Source organism: Fringilla coelebs (assembly GCF_963513975.1).
Source record: "Fringilla coelebs genome assembly, chromosome: 8".
Classification (NCBI taxonomy): domain Eukaryota; kingdom Metazoa; phylum Chordata; class Aves; order Passeriformes; family Fringillidae; genus Fringilla; species Fringilla coelebs.
This window is the reverse complement of record NC_140066.1, coordinates 23,114,696-23,136,825: the sequence shown is the minus strand read 5'-3', so window position 1 is coordinate 23,136,825 and position 22,130 is coordinate 23,114,696. Positions and strand designations below refer to the sequence as shown.

Below are 22,130 nucleotides of genomic sequence, written 5' to 3'. Positions count from 1 at the left end.
AAATAGAAACCTTTATCTGAGTCCCACGTGTTGCTTGTACTGATGGGATGTATGCTTACAGCAGCTTACTGCTGCTTTAAAATGTATAAAATGTTTTGAGTGTTTGCTCATAACTCTTTTTAACCTCCACTTGTTAAATTGTCAGACATTGGTATTTTATCAGTCCGCAGTGTAAGTTTAAACTAATGTTCTTAGGAATCCAACTTGTACACACACTGTTTAAAAACCCTCAGGGACAGTTTACACACTATCCTCACTCAATTCAGGTACTTGTACTCTCTTCTTAAACCTAGCAGTGACTTGTATTTTGTTTTGCTTTTCTTTTGACGTGCTGATAGCACATCCTTGATGAATGTCAACTTAAAACTCAGTTCAGGTATCCAGGTATAACTCAGCCAAACGGATTTTAAAGCTGCATATTTACTCTCCAGCACACAGTGCCTCAGACACTTATAGTGGCATTCTGTATATTCAGTTATTACTACTGAGCAGATCGCGTGGGGGTTCCTGGTATGTATTGTAAGAAATTCCTATGTATATTATATAATATGTATTATATTATATACATATATAGTATATATGTTATCTTAAACTTATATATTTTAAAATGCCACTACTAGCCAGCGCAGCTAAAAATGAAATACATTCCCAGCTGCTTCTGCGAACAGCAGAGGCAGCTTCTTAACGTGGCTCTTGCTTCTCTCTCACCATAACTACTTCTAACCTCAAGCACGGGTCCTTGGCTGTCTGACCTCTACACTCTAGTTATGCAATGTCCTTAGAGAATTCTGTGCACTGGCCACTGTGATGGAAACCAATGGGCCGGGAGTGCTTTGAGTTTATTAGTAATTGTTCTGCCAAAGTTGGTGTTTGTATGACAAGTGTGTAAACCTGTCAGATAATCAGCAGAGGTCCAAGTTGTCCATAATTATTTCCACCTCCAGGGTAGGACCAGAGCTCATGAGGTGCCTCCTTTCTAAGGCTGAGCGCTGCTCACTGAACACCTGCAGTGCCAGGCCTCTGGGCTGTGCTCACCTGGAGGCCAAGCCTGAAGCTAAAATCTGCTGTTCTGCCTTCATGGTGATCTGTTGGCAGTCGCAAGTCAGCAACACCTCTGCTTTATTATTTGACACTTTACATCTAAAATGTCTTCTCTTTCTATTTATGTAACCCATAGTCTTTGAAGAGTATGGAAAATGGCATTTCTCTCTGACCTCTAGAAGTTCAAGTGTCATGGGAAAAAAAAAACAGGAACCCCCCCCTTTACTCTTATGGACCTCATTTCAATATACTGTTTACAGTTTGACGGAATTGTATAATTTAATATTTCTCTTGTACTGTAGTTTATATTTATTTACAGATTTTTTTTGTACTGTGTGATTTGAATTTTTTGTTCCTTGCTATGATCAATGTTTTATGTAGTAGAGCACTTATGATCACAAATTAAGGTTTTTGGTTTGATTGCACTACATTAATTTTTTTAATGCAGTTCTGATTTTTTGACTGGACTAAATAAGCTGTGTCTTAATGTATGTGATAAGTACTTTTAAATTTTTATTTCATGTGGTCCATTTATTTTTTGCATTGTATGTCAAAGCGCTAATTCTCTTGTTGTGCATGTGTAAGATTTAATGGCTCCATTGTATTATTTGACCATGTCATTTTGGAAACACATTCCCAGCTGTAACGTTGTGTATGGTAGTTTTCACTGGATGCTAGACTTTTCAAAACCACTATTCTTCTAATAAATTTTGTTGTGAAAAACTTCAAGGGGTTCCAATTCTGTTGTTCCTAATGTGCTTTCTAAATGCTTGTTACTAGTAGCCCAAGGATATGAGATGGAAACTATCACAAGGGGGGAGAAGCAGGGGAGGAAGTGAAAATAGAAGGTAAAGCAATTTCTGGCTGAAGGATTGAGCTTTGGAATCTCCATACTCCGTTGGGTTCTTGTCCTAAATAGGATTGACGGTAAAGCTGCTTTAGCAGCTGGGTAGGGAATACATGTGAAAGCTGAAACGCTGTCTCATAGCAGCCCGGTCTCACGAACTCCCGTACTCCTAATTTGTGCTTCCCTACTGGCTACCTTAATTTCCTTAATGCTAAATAATTTATCCAGTGAAGAACAAACAGCCTCTCAGGAGGGAAAATAAAAGGTGGTGTAGTGATGTTCACTGAGCACTTAGTAATGAGCCAGGCTAGGCACAGAGGTAGTGAAAGCGTGGCCAGAGCCCCGTGTGGATCGGTTTTGGGCTGTGGGGTGGCTGTGGGCAGAGCACCGGTCTCGGCAGCAGAGCTTTGTACTGGAGTACACGTCACCAGGCACAGGCACCTTGCTTAACTGCCCACCAAGGCACTGGTGTTGCTTTTATTTTCTCTGCAGCTTTATTTTCTCTGCTCTTCTTCCGCAGAGGGGGCAGGTCCCCAGCTCCCCAATAGCACAAGGAAGGCTCCAGCAACTCCATCTAACTGTCCCTCTGCACGGGGGCACAAGGCAAATCCAGCAGTGACACCACACTGCAGCCAGCCCTTCTCCAAGATCCATGTTTGCTTTCTCGTGCCTGTACTTGGGGTTGAACGACTTTTGACGTTATGCATTATTGATACTGAACTGCTGAATACTAAAAAGTAGGTTACACTAAGTGGTGTATAATGGAACCCACGTGAGTTTAGGCATTTCTGCTAACCTTTGTGTTCAGTTCTATGATGATTTTGAGAGTGATGCATAGGGATTTCCTAGCTTTAGGAAAATTCATAATGCTGCATGGTATCTAGCCCAGGTTTCTTTTCTCCTGAGAAATTGCCTGTCTTAGCATGTGCTATTGAAAAGTAGGTAATTTATGGTTTGCATTTTTCAGTGCCTTTTTTGTTTTTTTAAAATCATTAAATAACTGTTACATTACAAACTAATTATTGTATTTCTTGTATACTAATGCCAATATTAAAAACAAAAAGCAAAATGGTAATTGGGTGCTGTCATTGGTTTAGCTTTACCAGGCAAATTTCTCTTAAGTAAAAAACTTGTTTTAACTAGAGACTACATCTTACACTTATTCCAGAATAGTGAGTTTTTATGTGTAAATAGCTTGAAAGCCTTGTGCAGTAAACTATCATTTATAATATTTTTTTTCTCTTTGTCTGAATACATCTGTCAAATCTATGAAAATAGCCTTTGAAAGTGATGAACCATATTCCCATCTGCCATTCTTTAGGATGCATTACACTGTGCAGGCTTGTCCCAGAACATTTTTAATTGACACTTTTAGTCCTGCGATTATCAGAAATACCACGTTTTTCTGCTTTTCCTGAAGGACTTGCTGATGGTCTCACACTGCTAAGATGAAATTGTTCAAACTTAAATGAACACAGTCTTGATTTCTTCTTTTAAAAGCTGTTTCCTGTATCATGACAAGATTTCGCAAGATGTTGCACCCAGACCCAGAAAGCTTCCATGCTGTTGTCTCTTATAAAAGTAGAAAAGAAACACAATTAGCCCTGTTAGGCAGCTTTAAAAGTCACCTGCTAATTTCCTTCAGCTTGTTTGGACTCAGGGTGGGTTTTGAGATGCTCAGTCTGTTATTGGAAGAGGCAGCTGCCTCTTTCGTACCTGCAGGGGCATATCTGGTCACCTTCTGAAGTAACAGATCCTTTGTGGAATAGCTGTGGACTGTACCCCGACATACACCTGGGTCACTTGCTGCCATGCAGATACTCCCTCAGATGTGGAATGAGAGGCTCTGCTCATTTCTCCTCTGTGGAGGCTCTGCTCATTTCTCCTCTGTGGAAGTAAGAGCTGCTTGGAGGGGAAGAGCAGGAAGCTTCAGCTTCAAGTGCCCCTGAAAGTTTTGGCATTTAAACTAAACCTGTAAGGAGGCAACTCCCTGAGCTCAGCATGAAGGATATGAAAGCTGGAAAGAAGCTTAATTTTTGTCAGTGAAGCTGGTTTAATTATGGGAGTTCCTGAGCATGACAGTTTCACCTTCCCATGTAACTAAAGCTGAGCCCTTCTGGTGTGGCTCCTCAAACACCACCAGTGCAGAGCTTGCTCTGGTGTCTGCAATGAGACGGATCACCAGCAGCTTTCCTGCCTGAGCATGCTGAGCTCTCTAATTTCCTAGAGGCATGACAAAAGTGGGTCTGGGGGAGGGGGAGGATTTAAATCCTGATTCAGGAAGATACTTCAGCAAATCACTCTTTTCTTAATCTGCCAACTCTGCTCTGGCAGATTCCCTAACAGGGGTACTGGCTGAATGGAGGCTTTAACTGTAAGTGAGTAGCAGGTTCTTGGACCTGTTTAGAAATATGATTCATACACAGAGGAACAGACCTACAGATGAAAAGTGATTTTAAAAAACTGAGCTTGAAGTGTTAGGGTAAATCTAGGATTATGGATTTTGATACAATGAAGTTGGAAAAGAGATTAAAGAGGAAGTTGATCTTTTTAATGTAATTATTCTTGAGACACTTTAATAGATGTTACAATGCTGGAAGGATCCCAATTTGTGAGAGTGCTGTTTCCTCTGATCTGGTACATTTGATGCAGACTCTGTAACTTGAAATCCAAGGTGTTCTCAGCTGTCTAGTAGGAAAATCAAAAGAAATGTGAATGACTTAACACCTATGAATTATGAATTAATTAAGTTCCTTCTTACCCACCTACTTGAAAACCGCAGACACCACAATCTTTAAAAGCTCCCTTTTGGTATCATGAAGAGGGAACACAAAACAATTGCATCTTGTTTTTACAGGTCACTTTGAATGTCTCAGAATTACAGATCACATTTGAAATAGAACTTCTAAAAATCTTCTCTTGCTGCCTCCTCCTCTGCAGGTGTCTCACAGCTCTGCAGGAGTCTGTTCCCAACACACTTAACTAAAAGGCAGATTTTCATATGAGATGGCTACAGCTCAGATTTCCAGGAATTGTTTAAAAGCTCAACTAAAATTAGAAGTGCTTAAGGTATACTTCAGAGCACAGAAGTACAAGCACTGCTGCCTGAACATACAAAAGTTCCCTGTATGAAAATACAGCTGCATCTCCCTAAGGAGCTGATCGGAGTCCTGGACCATAACCCACCCAGCCCTCACATTAACACCATGGGGGACAGGGCAGAGCCTGCAGAGGATCTGTTGCTCTGTGGCTCCTGCCTTGTCTCCCTGGCTGTGGTTTCCAGGGCTGGCTTGGTCACAGCTTGCTTGCCTGCCTTTGCTGGGCTCCTGCTCCAGGTGCAGATCAGCCAGCCTTGTGCTGACAGGAGGAGTGGTTTGTCTGTACAGGATTATCAGCAAACTGCCTGTAAAAATTACAGTGCTAAATAGGTTATACCTGCTCAGGTTTGGAATTTTTTTTTTGCTGATATGCACCAAGATCCCATTGTCTTATGTCCCAGATCCCTCCTGCCCAGCTATTAAAGTGTAGGGCTTGCTTAACTCATTTGGAATTACATTCCTAACTTTGAAAAGGGCTTTTATGGTTTCCTTTCTTAAAGCCGAGCCTTTCTTCTCCCTGAGCTTTAGAGGAAGGCCCTGACACTAATTGTTGAGTTACTCTGGGACTGCAGGGAACACCTGACACTAGGAGAAGCCCAACAGCTTCCCTGCACGTGTAAAGGGGTTTTTCATACACACAGCCAATATTTGTGCTGGGTCCCTTGCTGTAATCTAAGCCTGAGGTGGTTACTTGGAGGGTCTACTAGTTTCCACCACGTTCCCCTTTCAAGTGAAGGTGGTGTTATAGTTTTTCCATGCTTTCAGTGGCACTGTGGTCACACATGGTATCTTCCTCAGATTCCTTTCAGGTCTTTAAAGCAACTAGCTGCATGTGAGGTGTTATCAAGTGTTTAAAACAAACTATTTGATTTTGAAAGGAGACAGTAAAAAAAGACCCAGTAGGATTCTGGTTTTGCATAAGAAGCTATCATAGCAAATACACTCTGTTTGTACAGAACTACAACTTTTTTTCTTGTTTCTATCCATCAAACATCAGCTTAAGGTGCAAAAGCTAAAAAACCTTACTTGGGACCTGAAGTGTGGTTGTTAATAACTAAGTTCTGGTCGGGCCATGGTGGCAGCTGCCTGACCTTACTGCTCACTAGAGGTCTATCTAGCTGTAATTCAGTGAACTTTACTGCTCATGCTCAAAAGCAAGTAGATTTTTTGCTTCTGTTTCAGGCCCTCTGATGGCTTTTCTCTAACAGACACAGGCACGTATGGTCATCTGTTCTTTAGTTCTAGCCACCTTGCACATACCTGTCCTTACGTTGGTGCCTTTACTTTTGTTTGAGTGTAGACTGGATTTCTAATTGATAAAAGGAAAAATAATGTAACTCAGGATTTAAAAGAAATATGCTCTGCACTCAATTATATTATTGAATTTGGAATAATAGTTATATAATGGAATATTGTAATAGAATAATAATTATAAAGCTTAAAATCAATGTTACAAAGGTAGTGCCTTAGTGCTGGCAAAGAGCAGATTGATTTGGCTTTTTCATCTATTCTTTTGTGTCTCATGAGCAAAAAAAGGACTTTCATTGCAAGATTTATCAGAGTAGCAAGGCCTCAGCAGGACTACAGGGAATTTTGCAGTCAGCCTTCTGTGGGTCAGAATTCTCACGACGTGCATTGTTTGGGCTCTGGTGTCACTATCTGAACATCTGAGTTGCTGTGAGGAGGATTTTTAGCTGCGAGGAGGTCGTTTAGCTGCGATTTCTGGGTATGGTCCCGTTCTGTATTTCTGTGGTCATAAAAAGCACAGTGCAAATGCCAATGTCCTGTTAGCATTGTTGTCTCATTACAGCTGTGTGGTTAAGAGTGACTTCATTTCTGCGAGCTCTCAGTGTTTGCATAGTGCACTTAGTGTTAATATGGTAAAAAATGTCTGCAGAAGAGGAGATCTGCAATTGGTTGGCGGGCAGGATGTGCTAATGGGTCATGATCGCTTTGGCTTTCTCTACAAAAGTTAGGGACTCATTTTCCTGCTGGAGGGACCAGGAAAGCACAGAAGTCAGAGGGAGGCAATCTGTGGAGGCATCTTGAGGGGATCTGCAGGGCTCTGATGCTTGCTTCTTCCTTGCTGCACGTGAGGAGTGATGAGTCACCTCTGCTTTTTCCAAAGGATCTGTTCCTTTGCTGGCATAAGTTGTTGTTGATGATTTTTTTTTAAATTTTATTTTTCCTTTTATGACAAGCCACCAATTGATGGGTTTTGTCACCAGTATAGAGAAACAAACAATACCGATCATTATGCTGCGTTAAGGAGAATCACACAGAGATAAAGTATATTTCAACTGCAGCATCCATTTACAAAGGGTAAAATGCCAGTTGAAGGGGTTTTAAATATGGAAAATACCCCTAAAGTAAACTGGGTGTATTGGTAGTGATGGAATGTTACATACTAAGCAAGGTGTAGTTCCCTACCTCAATTTACCACGTAGCTGCACAAATACTGGCTGTGTGGGGGAAGATGGAACCTTTCTTAGTGGACATCTGCCAGGGTCAGATGTGGTTTGGATTTGTCAGTCTTCCTCTAGCACTGCAATGTGTGACAATATAAACAAGGGAGAAAAATAATTGTGGGCCAGGATATCAAGGTGAATTTTTAAAAGGAAGAATAGACTCTCTTAAAAGAGGGAGGAAGGACAAGAGTGTGTAATGACAAGGGTTAAAAAAAAAAAAAAGACGATATGAGGGATGTGCAGAAATGGAAGGATGAGAGGTTTGAGCTGAAGGGGAGGGGTATGCATTAGCGCAGAGGAAATCTCTCCTCACTGGTATGCACAGAGACATTTCCTGCCTTATGTTTTGGTTTCTTAATAGTTATCTGACTATAAAATTAACCTACATCATTTAATGGTAGTTGAATGGCAGCTAAATTAACCCACTTTCAAAATAGAGCTTACCTAGCCCATCAGCTCTGAGACAGCCTTGTCCCCAGGCATCCAGGGCTGCAATCCACATCTCTGCCTAACCTATTTCCCAAGCAGCCAGCCAAAGTGGTGCATCAGAAGCAGGCTTTGCTGCTCAGCCCAGCAGCTGACAGAGAGTACAGACATGTATCAAACCGCTAATTCATATTTCACCAGGCATTCCTGTGCATGCAGGGGTGGCGTTGGCACGTGGGGAGTGCCGCCCTTAGGAGTTGTGATACTGTTTCTATTAACAATGTGGCCTTGATTATCTGAGGCCCAATTATCTGAATCTCCAGGTTATCTGAAACGGGGTCATATCCCCCAACATCTGTTAATTACACCCAGGATACCCACTCTCTCCACTGGTGCCTCCCAAGCTTTGGCGACCGGGCTGTGCTGAGTGTGGTTAGCTCTAACGAGTGCTCTTCCAAGCTCCTGCATTTGGTTTTTCATATCCATGTTGGGGAAAAAACCCAACCTGGGTAATTGCAAAATTTGAAATCCTTGAAGTAGGCAGTAGCTGTGCATGGCAACGTGTCTGTTGGAATTGGGACCAGGAAAGTCTTAGGGGAGGGTGTCCAATGCATTTGAGTTTTCTTCCACCTTTCAGTGTACGTTCAGCTTAGGAGGGGAAGGTGGAATTTCTCACAGCACAGCCTATCTTTGTCACAAGCCCTCATTTACTGCAGATAAGTGCACCTTCAGTGGGAGTTTGCTAATTGTTGAACCTCTGCAGTTGCAGTGACTCCAGCAGACCTGTATGTGCATGTCTGAAGCTTGGGGAGAGAGAGCTCTGTCCCCAGTGTGCTGCAGGACAGACAGGAACTGACAGCAATGGACACAGAGCAGGGGAGAGGCCATACACCTGTGTCACCTTAGGTCCAGTGCCAGTATATCTTCCTGGGACTGTTAAAGATACTCAGGGCATCCCTCCCTACTCCACAGTCCCTGTGGTTCATTCCCCCTTCTCTTAACTGGGTGCTGCTTTTTATAAAACGTGCAAAGCCGTGAAAATCATTGTAAGAACTTTTTTTTTGCCCTGCATGCTTTTGTTATCTTTCTTCTGGTGCTGTCTGTTTTTCTATCTATTCTGGTCTTCTGGTGCTATCTATCCTTTTGGAGCACCTAGCTCAGCAAAGATTCTGGGTACTGCTTCAGAAAGAAACAGTCATGGTAATTTTTTTTTCCTTAAAGGGAAGATCCCAAATGATCTTGATAATGAGAAAAATTAGCAAGGACAATTCTGGAAAGGGTTGGAAAGTTATTGTGTAGAATAGTATTTCCATCATTATAAATTTCCCTTGGTTTTAAAGCAATAGCTCAGTGGTAAAATTTTTAATTAGTCATTAAATATTATATTAGAAATATTACAGTGATGATAAACTACTATAGAATACAGTTGGGTTTTGGGGAAGGTGGGAGTCAAGAAGTTATGACGGGAATATAAAAATGCAATACTTATTTGAGGCTGCTAATGTAAAACGAGCTTTTGTTTGTTTGATTTCTATTTGGTTACAGGTGGGGAGAAGTGATTTTTAATGTTAAACTAGTTTAAAAATAAATAAACAAATAAAAGACACTACTCTGAAGGGTTACAAGTCTGAATCTATAATGGATGTCTGTTATTTGTCCAGTCACTTGGCTGATTGTACAACCTGGGTATGTTGATGAATACATGCAGCTGACAAAAAAACCCAGCCACACAACACCCACCTATAACTTGTTTCTTCCTGCTTTCCAATTGAAATAGAAGCTCAGTCCATCCCCAAGTGCATCACCAAGGACAGAGTAAATTCAGGGGCCTTGAGAACCTGGCAGCAATATTTCCATAGTTATTTTGGCTGTGCTTTGCACAACTTCAGCTTTTAATTTAGAGAAGGAGAGTGCTTTTTCTCCTTCCTAGCTGTTATGTGGAGCCGCAGCTCTTTGCATGCTGCTTTTCTATTTTTTTTCAGTGCAATGAGGGAGAATTACTGTAGCACCCACAGAGGTGTGAAGGGACTCATTCATCTGTGTGGGGAGTGTGAGGTGCCAGGCATATTTCTGAGGGTTGAAATACAGGCATTTAAACTGGTGCATCCAGTGTCAGCCTTTTAATTGGGGCTTTGAAAGATGAGCTCCAGAAAATCTTGCTTCAGTGGCTTACACTATTCGTGCCCGTGGCTGATCTGCCCATCCCCTTCAAGGGGACATCCATTCTGCCAGCAGAAGGAAGCACATCCTGCACCTCTCAAGGCACGAGGTCTGTGCTGCAGCTATGAGTGGAGATGGGTTTGAGCACAGTCAGATGGTCCCACGCCTTTCCCAGCATGTTTGCTTTTGCATGGCCATTCCAACATGCTGAACTGGGACTGGCAGAGAACTTATTTCCTCCTTGTGCTGAGTAAGACCTCTGCATGCAGCCCTCCAGCACAGGCAAAGCAAGCCTGTCCTTGGGAAGGCACAGCACAGTCCCTTCCAAGCACACACTTAGCATGCGCCCCTGGGGCTGGAGTCAGCTCACCTGACTGCCAGCAGTGAGCAGGTCCCCTTTAAGAGGCTCTTCTTCCTTTGCAACCCTTCAAAAAGGCATTTCCACTCACCCTGAAAAATAAATTAAGTGGTTGAAACCAGCAGGGCTGAAGGTGCCACCCAAGGGCAGTGAGATGCTGCCTCAGAGCTTGGGCTTACAGTGGGCATGGCCAGTGCTTTGACTTCAGTTGATAGAGGGCATTGCTCACTAGTTAGTCTTTCCTCTTAGTCATCCACATTTTTCAAATCTCTGCTTTTAGTCAGGTTTCCAAGACACCCTTCAGCTTGGTGGGGTACTCAAGTGGTACCTCTGATTTTGGGTGGTGCAAGGCACCTCTCTGCCGACTGGCGCACAGTCAGCTGTCTGGCAGCAGGAGAGGGAGGGGAAAGGTCATCCCTGTAAAAATACTGAATTGGATTTTATAAGTTTATAGCTATGTTTTGTTTCTTTTACAGAACTATAATCCTGGTGCTTAGAGTGGTCTGAAAGGAACAGAAACACTTAGCCTTGAACTTTTGTTCTGCTGCTGCTTCTTGTGCCTTTGAGGTACAAAACATACCTGTAAACTTATAATCAATCAAACTAATGTTCAAGGGCTAAAAAAGGAAACCTAAAAAGGTTTCCTTTTACAGGCTTCAAGTTTAATAGTGAAAAACTTGGGGTAGGCAAGCCAGAAGATTGCAGTTGGCAATTGACAGGTTTTCGGAGACTGGCTTCCCAGGTAGGTTGGTATGAACCAGCTGATTTCTTTCTCCCTTTCTTTCTTCCCCTCTTGCTCCCTGCCTAAGTACACTATAGAACCAGAGGCAGGCTGGACTGCCCCTAAAACTTTTTTTATGGCATTCACAAGCAGAGCAAGCACAGCATCATCCTTGTCCAACAGGAAGGAAGAGATATGACAACCCCACCAGTGGGTGGGGGCACTGCAGGAGCTAGGAAAAGCTCTTCAGGCTGTGTAGAGAGAAACAGATAACTTGGCCCTTCCTCTCCATGCTGTAAATCCTCTATCTGTGTAGTCTATAGGTGTTATGGACTGACAAACCTCTGCCTTCCCCCAGCCCCTTCATCCCCAACCGCGTGGCCTTTGTTGGAAGCCCCAGGTCCCCTCCAGCAAGAGCTGGGGGAGGGTTGACTTTAAACTCCGCTAAACAGTGGAGGCACAATGCAAACAAATGTATTGCAGCACGCAGCTATGCAAATAGCTTCAGAGCGCAGCACGTTTCCCCCAGCATTAATTGCTGCACCGCCGGGGTTGCGTAGCAACAGCTCCGCTTGTGCCTCTGACAGCTCCTGCCCCTTGATGCCTCTGACACCTTCTGTGGCAGGCAGGGAAGGGGAAGAGAACAGGGCTGCCCTGGGAAATCAAGAAGGGCTGGGAGGTAGTGAGGGGCTCTGGTGATAAAATTCACTTGGGACGCTGGGGTTGTGTTCTGCTGTCGCAGGGTAGTGTGTGCAGTGGGGCTGGAAGGAGGGTGTTGGGGCACGGGAACAGAGGCGATCTGGCAGCTGCAGCCTTGTGAAGGCAGCATTCGAGGCTGGCGGGCAGAAAGGGCAGACCTGCCAGGTCCCAGGCTCTGCAGGAAAGCTCACTGACAGTTGGGCTGTCTCTCCCATTGCAGTCAACACTTCTGGGGACCCCATACAGGCTTACGACTGCACCTACAGCTTGGCTAGAGGCATAGAGGGTCCCCAGATTGCCTCTCAGTGGTTGTGAATCTCCTTTTGGATTGCAGTTTTTCAGCCTTTGAGAGAGATGGCTCATTCCTCATGCACAGCCAAACCTAGGAGAGCCCTGGGCCAAGCCCTGTGGGAAGGGGTGAGTACAGGCACCAAGGAGAAGGCTGTAGGTGGGATGGGCAGCCCTGGGCTCCCTTGCTGGTCTTTCCAGTCCAGCAGCTTCTGTGGGGCTGGCCTGTATCTCCTGAAAGGCCCATATGCCTGCCTGCCTCTTCAGAGGCAGGACTGGCTGCCTCCTGAGAATAATTTTTCCTCCTGTTGAAAACCATGTTCCCAATTCCCGTCCTCTGTGTTTACCAGTCAGTCTTCAGCTCCCGTTGTGCTTTTGCCAGGCTGAGGAACATGTTTGCACCCGCACCTTTCCCTGGAAAGACACTTCAGCTCTGTGGTCAGCTCACCTCTCCTCTATTCTGATAAGCCACATTAAAAAAATAGTTTCTCTGCAACAGTTTGTACTGTCCATAAGCAACTCTGCTTGAAAATGTGGGCCACGTGACGTAACTCTACTCTTACATGTCAGCCAGAAACAAAACTGCTTTAAGTTTTGCCTCTTCTCCAAAACTGCCTTAAGTAGGGAGCATGTGGGCAATCCACGCCTCGAAAGAGAATGCCCATGGGCATGTTTTACTTATTAGTGATAGCCAGAATGGACAGAAATAGTGGGAAATGCTGGATAGGTACTGAGGCACACAGATTAGCAGGCCCCAGGGAGCACAGAACTCTGTGCATCTGGGAGATCTGGGGATGGTGAGGCACAGGCTGCAGCTCAGCACCCTTGGGGGCACAGGGAGAGGAAGGACAGAGCTGGACCTAGGCACCCTCAGAGCCTTTTCACTGCAGGTGCCAGTGAAAGCTCTGTCCCAAGGTTATCCTTGGACACCCAGAATAAGGCGATGGGCCTGCAGTACCCAAGCAGGGATGGACTGGGGAAGGAGCAGATGAGCTCAAGGTGAGGAGTTGCAGCTTTTCTTTGAGCTGAAGTGGTGTGACACCAGAGGACCTGAACACAATGTGCCAGGTGAACTGTGTCACTGAGTGCAAGATGAGTCTTCTAAGTAGAAAGGGCATCAAAACTGAATGGATTTATTTCCTTTATCAAGCACGAAAAATATTTATCTCTGTTTTTTAAAATTTATAGCTTGACAAGCTCTGTGTATCTCTGATTGCCTCCTTGGAGTACAGTAGGGCAAATAAGGTGACAATGAGCACGAAGGCCTCAGTCACACTTCAGAGGAAGAAACCGGGTGAAAGGCAAGGCAGAAATGCTGCTGGAGCCTTCAGGATCAGGGAGCCAAGGTCCCCTGTGCCACACAAGCAGGACATGAGCCTTTTCCATCCCACACACCTCTGCAAAGCAGGCGTGACCTGCGGCTGGCTGTGCTCGGCATCACGGCTGCAAGGCAGGACAGGACAGTGCCCGGCCATTTTGGTCCCTTTTCCACACCAGGGACTCTGCACACAGGTTTGCAGCCTCCTCCTCACCAGGGATCACCCAGCCTTTCCTTTCCTTTCTTGCCACCCACCTGGGCAATCGCTTTGCCTATGCCATGGATTCTTCCTTCACTCCTGCCGTGGAGTGCAGCACCCGAAGGTGCCCCAGCAAGGAGTGAGATGCTGTTTTGCCACCATAACCCCTTCCCAAGCTGCCCAGGCAGCGTGGCAGTGGGGGGGCCAGGGCAGGGCCCCACCTCTGCTGCTGTCGTTAGAAATTCAGTCTTCCCTGGGGAAGATGGCTGCTTCTCTTCAGAGCTGGGCTTGTGAGTAGGTAAGAGGAGTCACCGCCCTCTTTGCAAAGGTGGAAAAAAGATTACGCTGAGCTCTGCCTCTTCAAAAAGCCTCCTGCTCCAAGCCCGGGGGGTTGAAAGGTTTTTTTATCCCCTTTTGTTATTCAGGAGAGCGAGGGGAGGGGCTGGGCCGTGTAAGAGATCCTGGCTGACATAACCCTTCCCATGCAGGGCTCTGGAGAGGGGCCAGGTTGTACCTGAGTATTTTTATTTAAACTAATCCCAGGCATTCCAAATTGAAAGCCGTCGCTGCGCCAGGTAGGACCAGTTCAGACGGTTGCTGGAGGGCGTTTTTCTCACCTGGGTGTAGTAAAGCAGTCTCCAGGTACGTTGTTTATTGCTAACCCCGAGCGTATGTTCTGGAGGTGTTGGGACACATTCCGCAAGCTGAGCTGCTCAGTCTTTCCAGGTTTCGGGAAAACCCTGCCTAAGAAGCCTTTAAGGAAACTGAAAGGCTGGGCTTGGGAGGCAAAGGCTCATTACATGTAAAACATGTTGTGCCTGGGCAAACTGGAAAGCAAAGGGCTGGGTAGCAGCCGCTCAGGGCAGGCTTAGCTGCAGCCTGGCATTTCTGGGCAAAGAGGAGACCTGGTCAGCCCTGAGCCTGAAGTGGCCCCAGGTGTCTCTCCCTGCCCACTAGCCCAAGGAATCAGGGCACTGGAGGTGCCTCCCTGGTGCGTGTCAGTTCAAAGAAAGCAGCCAGCAAGCAGTAGGTAAGGAGCAGGTGAGGGCTGCCCAGGGCAGGCTCTGGTGTGCGTGATGCCACTGAGAATGGCTGGCTCCAGCCACCGGCTTTCCCTTCTCCATTTCTCTGCTGGTGACTCCTTCAAACTGCAGTTCTTCCTCCTCATCCACCTGTTGAGCCCTGTGCCTGGCAGCATGGAGAGGGAAAACCCACTCCAGATGAAGCTGCTTTTCTCCACCCTGGTCTTGAACCCTTTGATAAGTGTTGCCCCCCCTTGACCCAGCTGAGTGAGCAAGGTCAGTGTCTGATGCTGTGGGGGTGGGGGGGCGGCAGGCAGAGAAAGGCTGTAGGGGGAGAAAGGACTTTCACTCCTCCAGTACAAGGCCAGGAGGTGCAAAGTGCAAGTGTGGCTGCAAATCAACCCTTTGTTACTGGTAAAGATCCTGTGTCAGGTAGTGTGGGTGCCAAGACGTGGGGCCCTCTCGGCATGGTCAGCACTGGGTGGGAGTTGCCTGTGCTGCCCTTGGGAGCAGATACCGTCTCAATAACAGCACCTGGCATGGCACTCATGATGCATTCATGCAAACACTGAGTAATTATCCCCTAACCTCTCCACCAGTAAGTCCTAATTAATTGCCTCTGCCAAGCAGGTAACTGATAATGGCCTGGGTTTGAGCGCTAGCTAGCGGCAGTGACCCTGTGCTGTAGAAGCCCACCTTTCTGCACAACCAGTGTGTGCTAACAGCCCATCAGCTGCAGCAACACTTTATTAAATGGCAGCTAATCAAAGGTCAGTGCCAATGGCACAGGGTGCATTGTTGCCTGCATGTCCTGCAGGCTGGGAGCTCACCAGAATTTCTGTGCTGACTACAGAAGAGGCTCAGATCTGCTCAGTTTGGCCCCAGACCCATCTTCTGCTACTGAGGTGTAAGCAGAATTTTAAGACTTAAAGTAACTGAAGATTCCTGGCATCTGGATGCCCAGCTGGGATGCTGCTCTGCTCACACCCAGCTTGGCAGTGCAGAGGGAGCAGAGGTATGCAGCCATCCTAGAAATGCTGGGCCTTCCATACCAGGTGCCATGCAAATACTGTCTGATTCTTTTTAGGTTTGTTTTGAACATGTGGCATGGTGCCTACCCACTGGGATGTCCTAGGCAGAAGTGTAATTATGAGTGCTCTGGCAGTGGCAGACAAACAAAAGTGCAGTCCGTGTCCTCCCAGCAGTGTCCACATGTAAGTGTGCGTGCTGGGACTGAAGGAACACCTGCCAGCCCCAGGAAAACAGGATGCTTGATCTCACCTGGAGGTCAGGCAAGTGATGTGCCTGCCTGGGAGGAGAAGGGTTATTCTGGTTTTGCAGCATAAACTAATATTCCCTAGGACGTATTACTGACTACTTCTCTCTTTGTCTCTCTAGTGAGGATCCAGCAGAGACAATAGCAATAGACTCTAACAATCAGCCGAAGTCTCCACTGGAAAAATTTATGGTCAGACTGTGTACACATCACCAGAAGCAGTTCATTCGTGTGCTAAACGACATATACACTGAAGTACAACCAGACTCTGACGGCCAGCAGTTATCTGAATCTGAGAGCATGGAGGCCTCTACTTGTGGCTCTGGTTGTAGCCAGCGAAGCACTGAAAATCAGGATAAGGGTGCTGCTTGTACTGAATCAAAGCTCCCTTCTACATTGGACCCAGGACAGTCAGGGGCTGACGACCCCCTGCACGTTATGGGAGAAGCCCCAAAGCAGCCAATGGAACTGAAGTCTCTGGACAGAGCAGAGAACTCCAGTCCTGCTTTGAGAAGGGACTTCTGCGAGCTCCCCATCACCAGGCTTCGCTCTGCTAGTCCAAAGGATAGCCCTACCCAAGGATACCTCAGCACGTTGAACTCTTCCTCTTTGAATTTCCATCATGCCGCAAAGAGCCTGGAAGGGCAGCAAGCTGCTGGACACGAACAAGAAGCCGGTATCAGGAAGTGTGAGGATAATAAAGAGCAGCTAGCAGGTAAGACTCTCATGGAAGGTTATATCTCAGTCAAAGTGGCAAATGTGAATGGCAGCGAGGACAGCTTAGACAGCTGTCTGGGGTCCCAAAAGAGCTCTTTCAGGGCTCTCCCAGAGGAGTCCTGGGATCCTGGCTTTGTAGTGACCCCCCCTCGCAGAGCTGACAAAGAGAATACTTTGCAATGCAGCTCGAAAGCATCTTTGCACCAGGACTTAGATGCAAAAGAACAAGATGTGAGACCAAAGCAAGAAAACCACCTGCATACCATGGCCAAGGGCAAGGCAGGCTGCCAGCTGCACCCAGCCGACAAGGGCATGCTCGACAAGTCCAAAGAGGGCTGGCTGCCCACTGGCACCATGCCAGCCGCCCACCGGCCCCCCGGTGGGCACCCCCGCTCCAAGGCGGCCTCCCTCAGGTCCTCTCGGAAGAGCAAGAAGGCATCGGGGCTGAGGATCAATGACTATGACAACCAGTGCGACGTGGTGTACATCAGCCAGCCCATCACCGAGTGCCATTTCGAGGCCCAGCGGCTGGTGTCGTCCCGCAGGACGGCGAGGAAGAGCACGCGGGGCTATTACTTCAACGGGGAGTGCTGTGAGCTCCCCACTGTCCGCACGCTGGTGAAGAGCTCCCGGGCGGAGGAGAGGGCGAGCAGCCCGGCACTGCGGACAGAGACCCTCGTAAGTGCAAAACCACCCCTGGTGCTCTCAGTGGAGGGGTCTGCAGGGGCAGGACGGGAGGGTGAGAAAAGGGTTTCCCTGAGGCTCCTGGCTAAAGTGGCACCAGCCAGCCGAGAAACGAAAGAGAGAGCTGAGCTGGGCTCCATGCAGCTCCGGGACACCCGAGCACTACGATCAAGGGAGGCTGCTGTAGCCATGCCGTTCTTCTCCCTCTCTGCTCCACCCAGCCCCCAGAAAGAGGACAGCTTGGCCAGCTCACCGCCACCTGTCTCCCCTCCTGCTGAAGAAGGGGAGTCACCTCCCCTCAGTGCCACAGTAGGAGGCACTGTCACATGGGAGGCCAGCAGTAGCCTGGGCTCTTCTGGAGATGGCAGCAGCAGCAGACAGGCTGCTGATATTGCTGCCTTTTCAGTCTCAAAAGCACACAGTGAGGAGGAAGGTTGTCCAGGCTCTGACATACAAACTATTCCAGACCTCCCTGCCAGTCCAGAGCCAAAGCCCTCCTCACAGCCCTCTGCTGCTACAGACACAACACCTCTGCCCTGTGATGGTGCCAGGGATCCTGCCCAGCTTCCAGGCTCAGGGGATGCTGAGCTCTGTGGGCAGTGTCTGGCAGAGCCTTCTGCATGCTCTCCAGGCTCGCAGGCTCCTGATGAGCCCCCTGCCACCATGGATGGGAAGAGCCCCCTGGAGCCCCCTGCCTCTTTGCAGTGTGGGGATGTGAACAAAAGCATCGATGCTAAACCAGAAGCCGAATCATCGGTCATGGTGGGTGACAGCCCTCTTGAGCAAGAGGATGCTGTGCTCATCTGCACAGCCCTCCCCAAAATCTTGGAAGTGGAAGCAATGCAGAATAACAACACAGCAGGTGAAAAAGAGCCCACTGAAGGGGAAATGCCACCCGACCCAAACAGTTCAGACTCTTCCAAAGACAGCCTAGACAAGAAGCGAAAGAAAAGCAGGAGAGCTCTAGTGGCATCGGACCGGTGTCTCCGAAGCCAACGATCCCCATCACCTGCTGAGGGCAGTGCTGAGGACTCTGGTTCTTCCAGCTCTGGGCAGCTTACTTGCCTTCAGATCAAATTCTCCAAGAGCCCTGGTGCTAAGCGGTTCAAGAGAGAAGTGCAGCTGGATGGGGCAACATCCATGCACTTACCCAATGACTGCTTCCCCAATGTGCTGCTCAAAACCAGCGAAGAGCCAGGCACTGGCCAGGCTCCAGAGAGCATCACTGAGCAGCAGCCAGGCAAGGAGAATGGTGTCACTACCAGACAAACCTATAAAAGCATCTTAGCAAAAGAGACTGCTGCAGAGGGAGAAAATTACTCTAAAGATGACTCCTCTGCTAACAGCAGCCAAAGTCAACAGGGTGAGATTCTGGAAATCAGCATCCAGGCTGATTCTGAGAAGAAAAACATTACCCTCCCTCCAGAGAACACTGTTCCTGCAAATGATGCTGAGCAAGTGGATGTGAAACCAGTCAATGCCAATGCAAAGGACAAGGAGAGCTCTAACAGTGTCAGGGATCTGGGCAAGCCAGTGAACTATGAGCTGGTGACCAATTTGCCTCCGTGTCCCAGCAGCAGAGGTGGAAGCAAGCATCTTCCAGCAAAAACTGCAAAGCACAAAAAGGTTGCTCAGCAGTTTTATAACTTACGACATGCACCCGCACCTGTAGACAGTGCAAAAAAGAACACACCAGGGAAGGAGTCTATGCAAGCAATCCCCAAACTGAGGGATGAACACAGTTCAGGGAATGATGACTGCCCAACACTGGAGGACATAGACATGGCTGACAGCAAACCAAAGTTCATGGAGTGGTGTGCTGAAGAGGAAAACCAGGAGCTCATTGCTGAGTTCAACACTCAGTACATGAAAATCCAGAAGGGCTGGATTCAGCTGGAGAAGGAGGTCCAGCCAACCCCCAAGGTAAAGAACAAAGCCGACAAACTGAAAGAGATTTGGAAAAGCAAGAAAAGAACACGGAAAAGCAGAGGCTCACTGGAAGTGCAGAAGCTTTCTCCTGTGCAGATGCTGTTTATGAAGGCCTTTAAGCTGTCTGACATATGCCAGTGGTTTCTGGAGACAACTGAAACCAGGTCTCTAGTGATTGTGAAGAAACTCAACACCCGTCTCCCAGGGGAGATTCCCCCCATGAAAGTCCCCATGCAGAAATATTCTTCCTCTAGTCTCTACCCCAGCTCACTACAAGCTGAACGTTTGAAAAAACATCTCAAGAAGTTCGCCGCCACTACCCCGGCTCGAAATAACCTTAAGAACCAAAAGCTTTGGGCCAAAATTCGTGAGAATGTGGATAAAGCAGAGGTTGAAGAAGCCACCACTCCCAGACAGACGCCTCCCACTGATGCCAGCACCAAGGAGGTGAGTGAGGACAAAACCACGCAGCCTGCCCTCAGCTTGCCCACGCAGGCCAGCACCAGGATCCTGCGCAAGTACTCCAATCTTCGGGGCAAGCTGCGAGCCCAGCAGCGCGTGGTGAAGGCAGAGAAGCGGAGTGATGGCCCAGGGGACCAGCTGTCTCTGGAGAGCAAGCAGAGCCGGAAAAGTGTGTGCATCAACCCCCTGATGTCTCCAAAGCTGGCCTTGCAGATCAAAGCAGCTGCCTTTCCTGCTAAATCTCCCTCAGTGGATGGAACGGGGAAGGGGCGGAAGGGGAAAAGCAGGTCCCAAGAGGACCCCTTGCCCAAAGTCGACCTCCAGCTCAGCAAGAAGAAAAAGATGCTGAAGGAGAGTGGGAGCACCCAGGAGCGATCCAGCTCTTCCACCAAGGACAAGCTGCCTGCCAAGAAGGCTAGTAAAATAAAGCATTCAGAGGTCAGCATGAAATCTCCCGCCACCCGAAAGCAGACTGCCATGGAGAGGAGCAATAAACTGGCCAGAAAAATGTCTTTGAAAGAGAAGAGAGTCCCGAAAAAGCAGCTGGAGAAGATGCGGCTCCCCATGAGGAAGGGCAAGGAGAACACAAGCAGACGGGCTGTGCTGCCTCCCAGTCACGAGGAGCTGTCCAAGTCCCCAAAGCAGAAGCCCCTAGGGGAGTCCTCCACACGGTCACAGAAGATGGCCAACAAGAAGCACAGCAGTGGGAAGACCTTGACAAGGTCCATGAAGAAGATGCAGGAGAACAGTGTGTCTCAGGGCAAGAGGAAGCTAAGGGCAAAAGTGGACTGTTCGCACAGCAAACGCTCGCGACTGGACCCGAAATAGCAAAGAACCGGTAGCCATGTACAAAACTGATGTATAGTAGTAACCCTTTACCATGCATTAACTAAAGCTGCTTTTATAAGCTGTAGCAAGCCTTTAAAAATCCGCAGTTAAAGGATAAACGCCCATGATTTTAGGCATCAGCAGATGTGTCTTGGACAGAGAAGAGGTTGGTCTGTCTGGCTCTGCTGTTCAGAAGGAAGTTTCTGTAGTTTGAACGTTCCTTGGGTTCTTTTAAACTTAGAACCAGGCAGTTTTTGTTAAAAGTACAGTGCCTTATTTATCACTTTAAAAATAAAAATAAGAAGCTCGTCTGTGTGATTTGGAGGCTTGCGTTTTATACTTGAGGCACAAGCACTTGTACTGTAGCAGAAAGAAAACCACCTTTGTGCACATGAAGTAGCTTTTGTCAGCCTTTGGGTGCACACAAACATTTCCCTTTCTTTCAGAGTCCTCCTTCTGTCTGTCTTCTTAGTGGCATTTAAAGCAAAACCAAAACCATTTTGCTCACTAAGGGAGGGAAAGGCGAGTCTGTCCATTGTCGGTTCGCTGGTAGCAGTTGCTGGTGTCCCAGACTGTTATCTGCATGAGAATGTGAAGTAGCTACTGGTGTGTGTACTGCTGATGGCTGCCTGCTCCTCGCTGCACAGCCTGTGGGTGGGGAGGGCCCGCTCCGGCTGAGGAGATGCCCCGGGGGTGCCAGGTACTAGGCTGCCACACCCACTGCTGCCGGCTGGTTGTGCTGGGCTGAATCTGTCTTTTTTCTTGCTGGCTTCAGGGATGAACCGGTCTTGCCATGCTCTGCTTTTGGACAGACTTCCTTCTCCTATTTCCCTGTCCTTGTGGTGATTTCTGTGGTCTATGATGGCAAAGCTTTTCTGCAATGCTTCACTGAAGGTTGAATCTCTCCCTTTTTAAGGGCTTGAGTTCCTGATGTTGATGATCTGCGGGAAGGGAACTCTGGCCCTCACCTTGTGCTTTTGTGCACGTCTTGCCTAGTGCTTTCTGAAGCCAGGAATTGCAGTTGAAATAAGGTTGGGATAAGGGACTGGCTTGTGTTAATTTTTTACCATAATTTGCATTTCACCCTTTTACCAGCAAGGTGCAGGAGGTTTGTCCTTGCTTGTGTCATAGAACAGGGTCATAGTGCCTGTCTTTTCTTAGAAAAACCTGTTAGAAGTGCATAGAGTGTGTGGCTGTGCTGGTTCTGCTGGGCAGAGATGACCAGCAGCTGGGGAGTGCTGTGGTCAGTGCTAGGGAGAGGTCCCTGCTCAACCATTGCATCCCTAAGGCTTCACTTTCACATTGCTGCAGAGTCCATTTGCAGGAATCTCAATGCCAGTCTCCTTCCAGACATAAAGCAGCAGGGCCTGTCAGGGCACAGTGTGGACCCTGAGGCTGCCAGACCTTTAATAGTTGCCTTGCTGGTCCTTGCTCAGCTGCTTCTCCCTGATGAGAGCGAGGCTCTGGTGCAGCCCATGAATTCAAGAGATGCTGGCCCTTGGAGCAGAGGCTGGAAAGGGATTGGCTGCAAAGGGAATTGCTTTTCACGGTTGGCATTGAACCCCAGATCTCAAAGCCTGGGGGTGGGA

The 22,130-nt window shown here is 47.6% G+C and overlaps 2 protein-coding genes across 2 annotated transcripts; both read left to right on the top strand.

Annotated features, from left to right (window-relative positions):
• Window positions 1–13,049: 13,049 nt before the first annotated feature.
• LOC311156315 (uncharacterized protein) lies at window positions 13,050–17,864 on the top strand (the record flags this gene model as incomplete). The annotated part of the gene is made up of 4 exons (XM_084210164.1): window positions 13,050–13,105; window positions 13,619–13,762; window positions 16,044–17,631; window positions 17,802–17,864. 4 exons carry the CDS (start codon window positions 13,050–13,052, stop codon window positions 17,862–17,864), a joined length of 1,851 nt encoding a protein of 616 aa, XP_084066290.1.
• A 121-nt stretch (window positions 17,865–17,985) lies between these two features.
• LOC311156314 (uncharacterized protein) lies at window positions 17,986–21,168 on the top strand (the record flags this gene model as incomplete). The annotated part of the gene is made up of 1 exon (XM_084210163.1): window positions 17,986–21,168. One exon carries the CDS (start codon window positions 17,986–17,988, stop codon window positions 20,539–20,541), a length of 2,556 nt encoding a protein of 851 aa, XP_084066289.1. The 3' UTR covers window positions 20,542–21,168.
• Window positions 21,169–22,130: the final 962 nt, after the last annotated feature.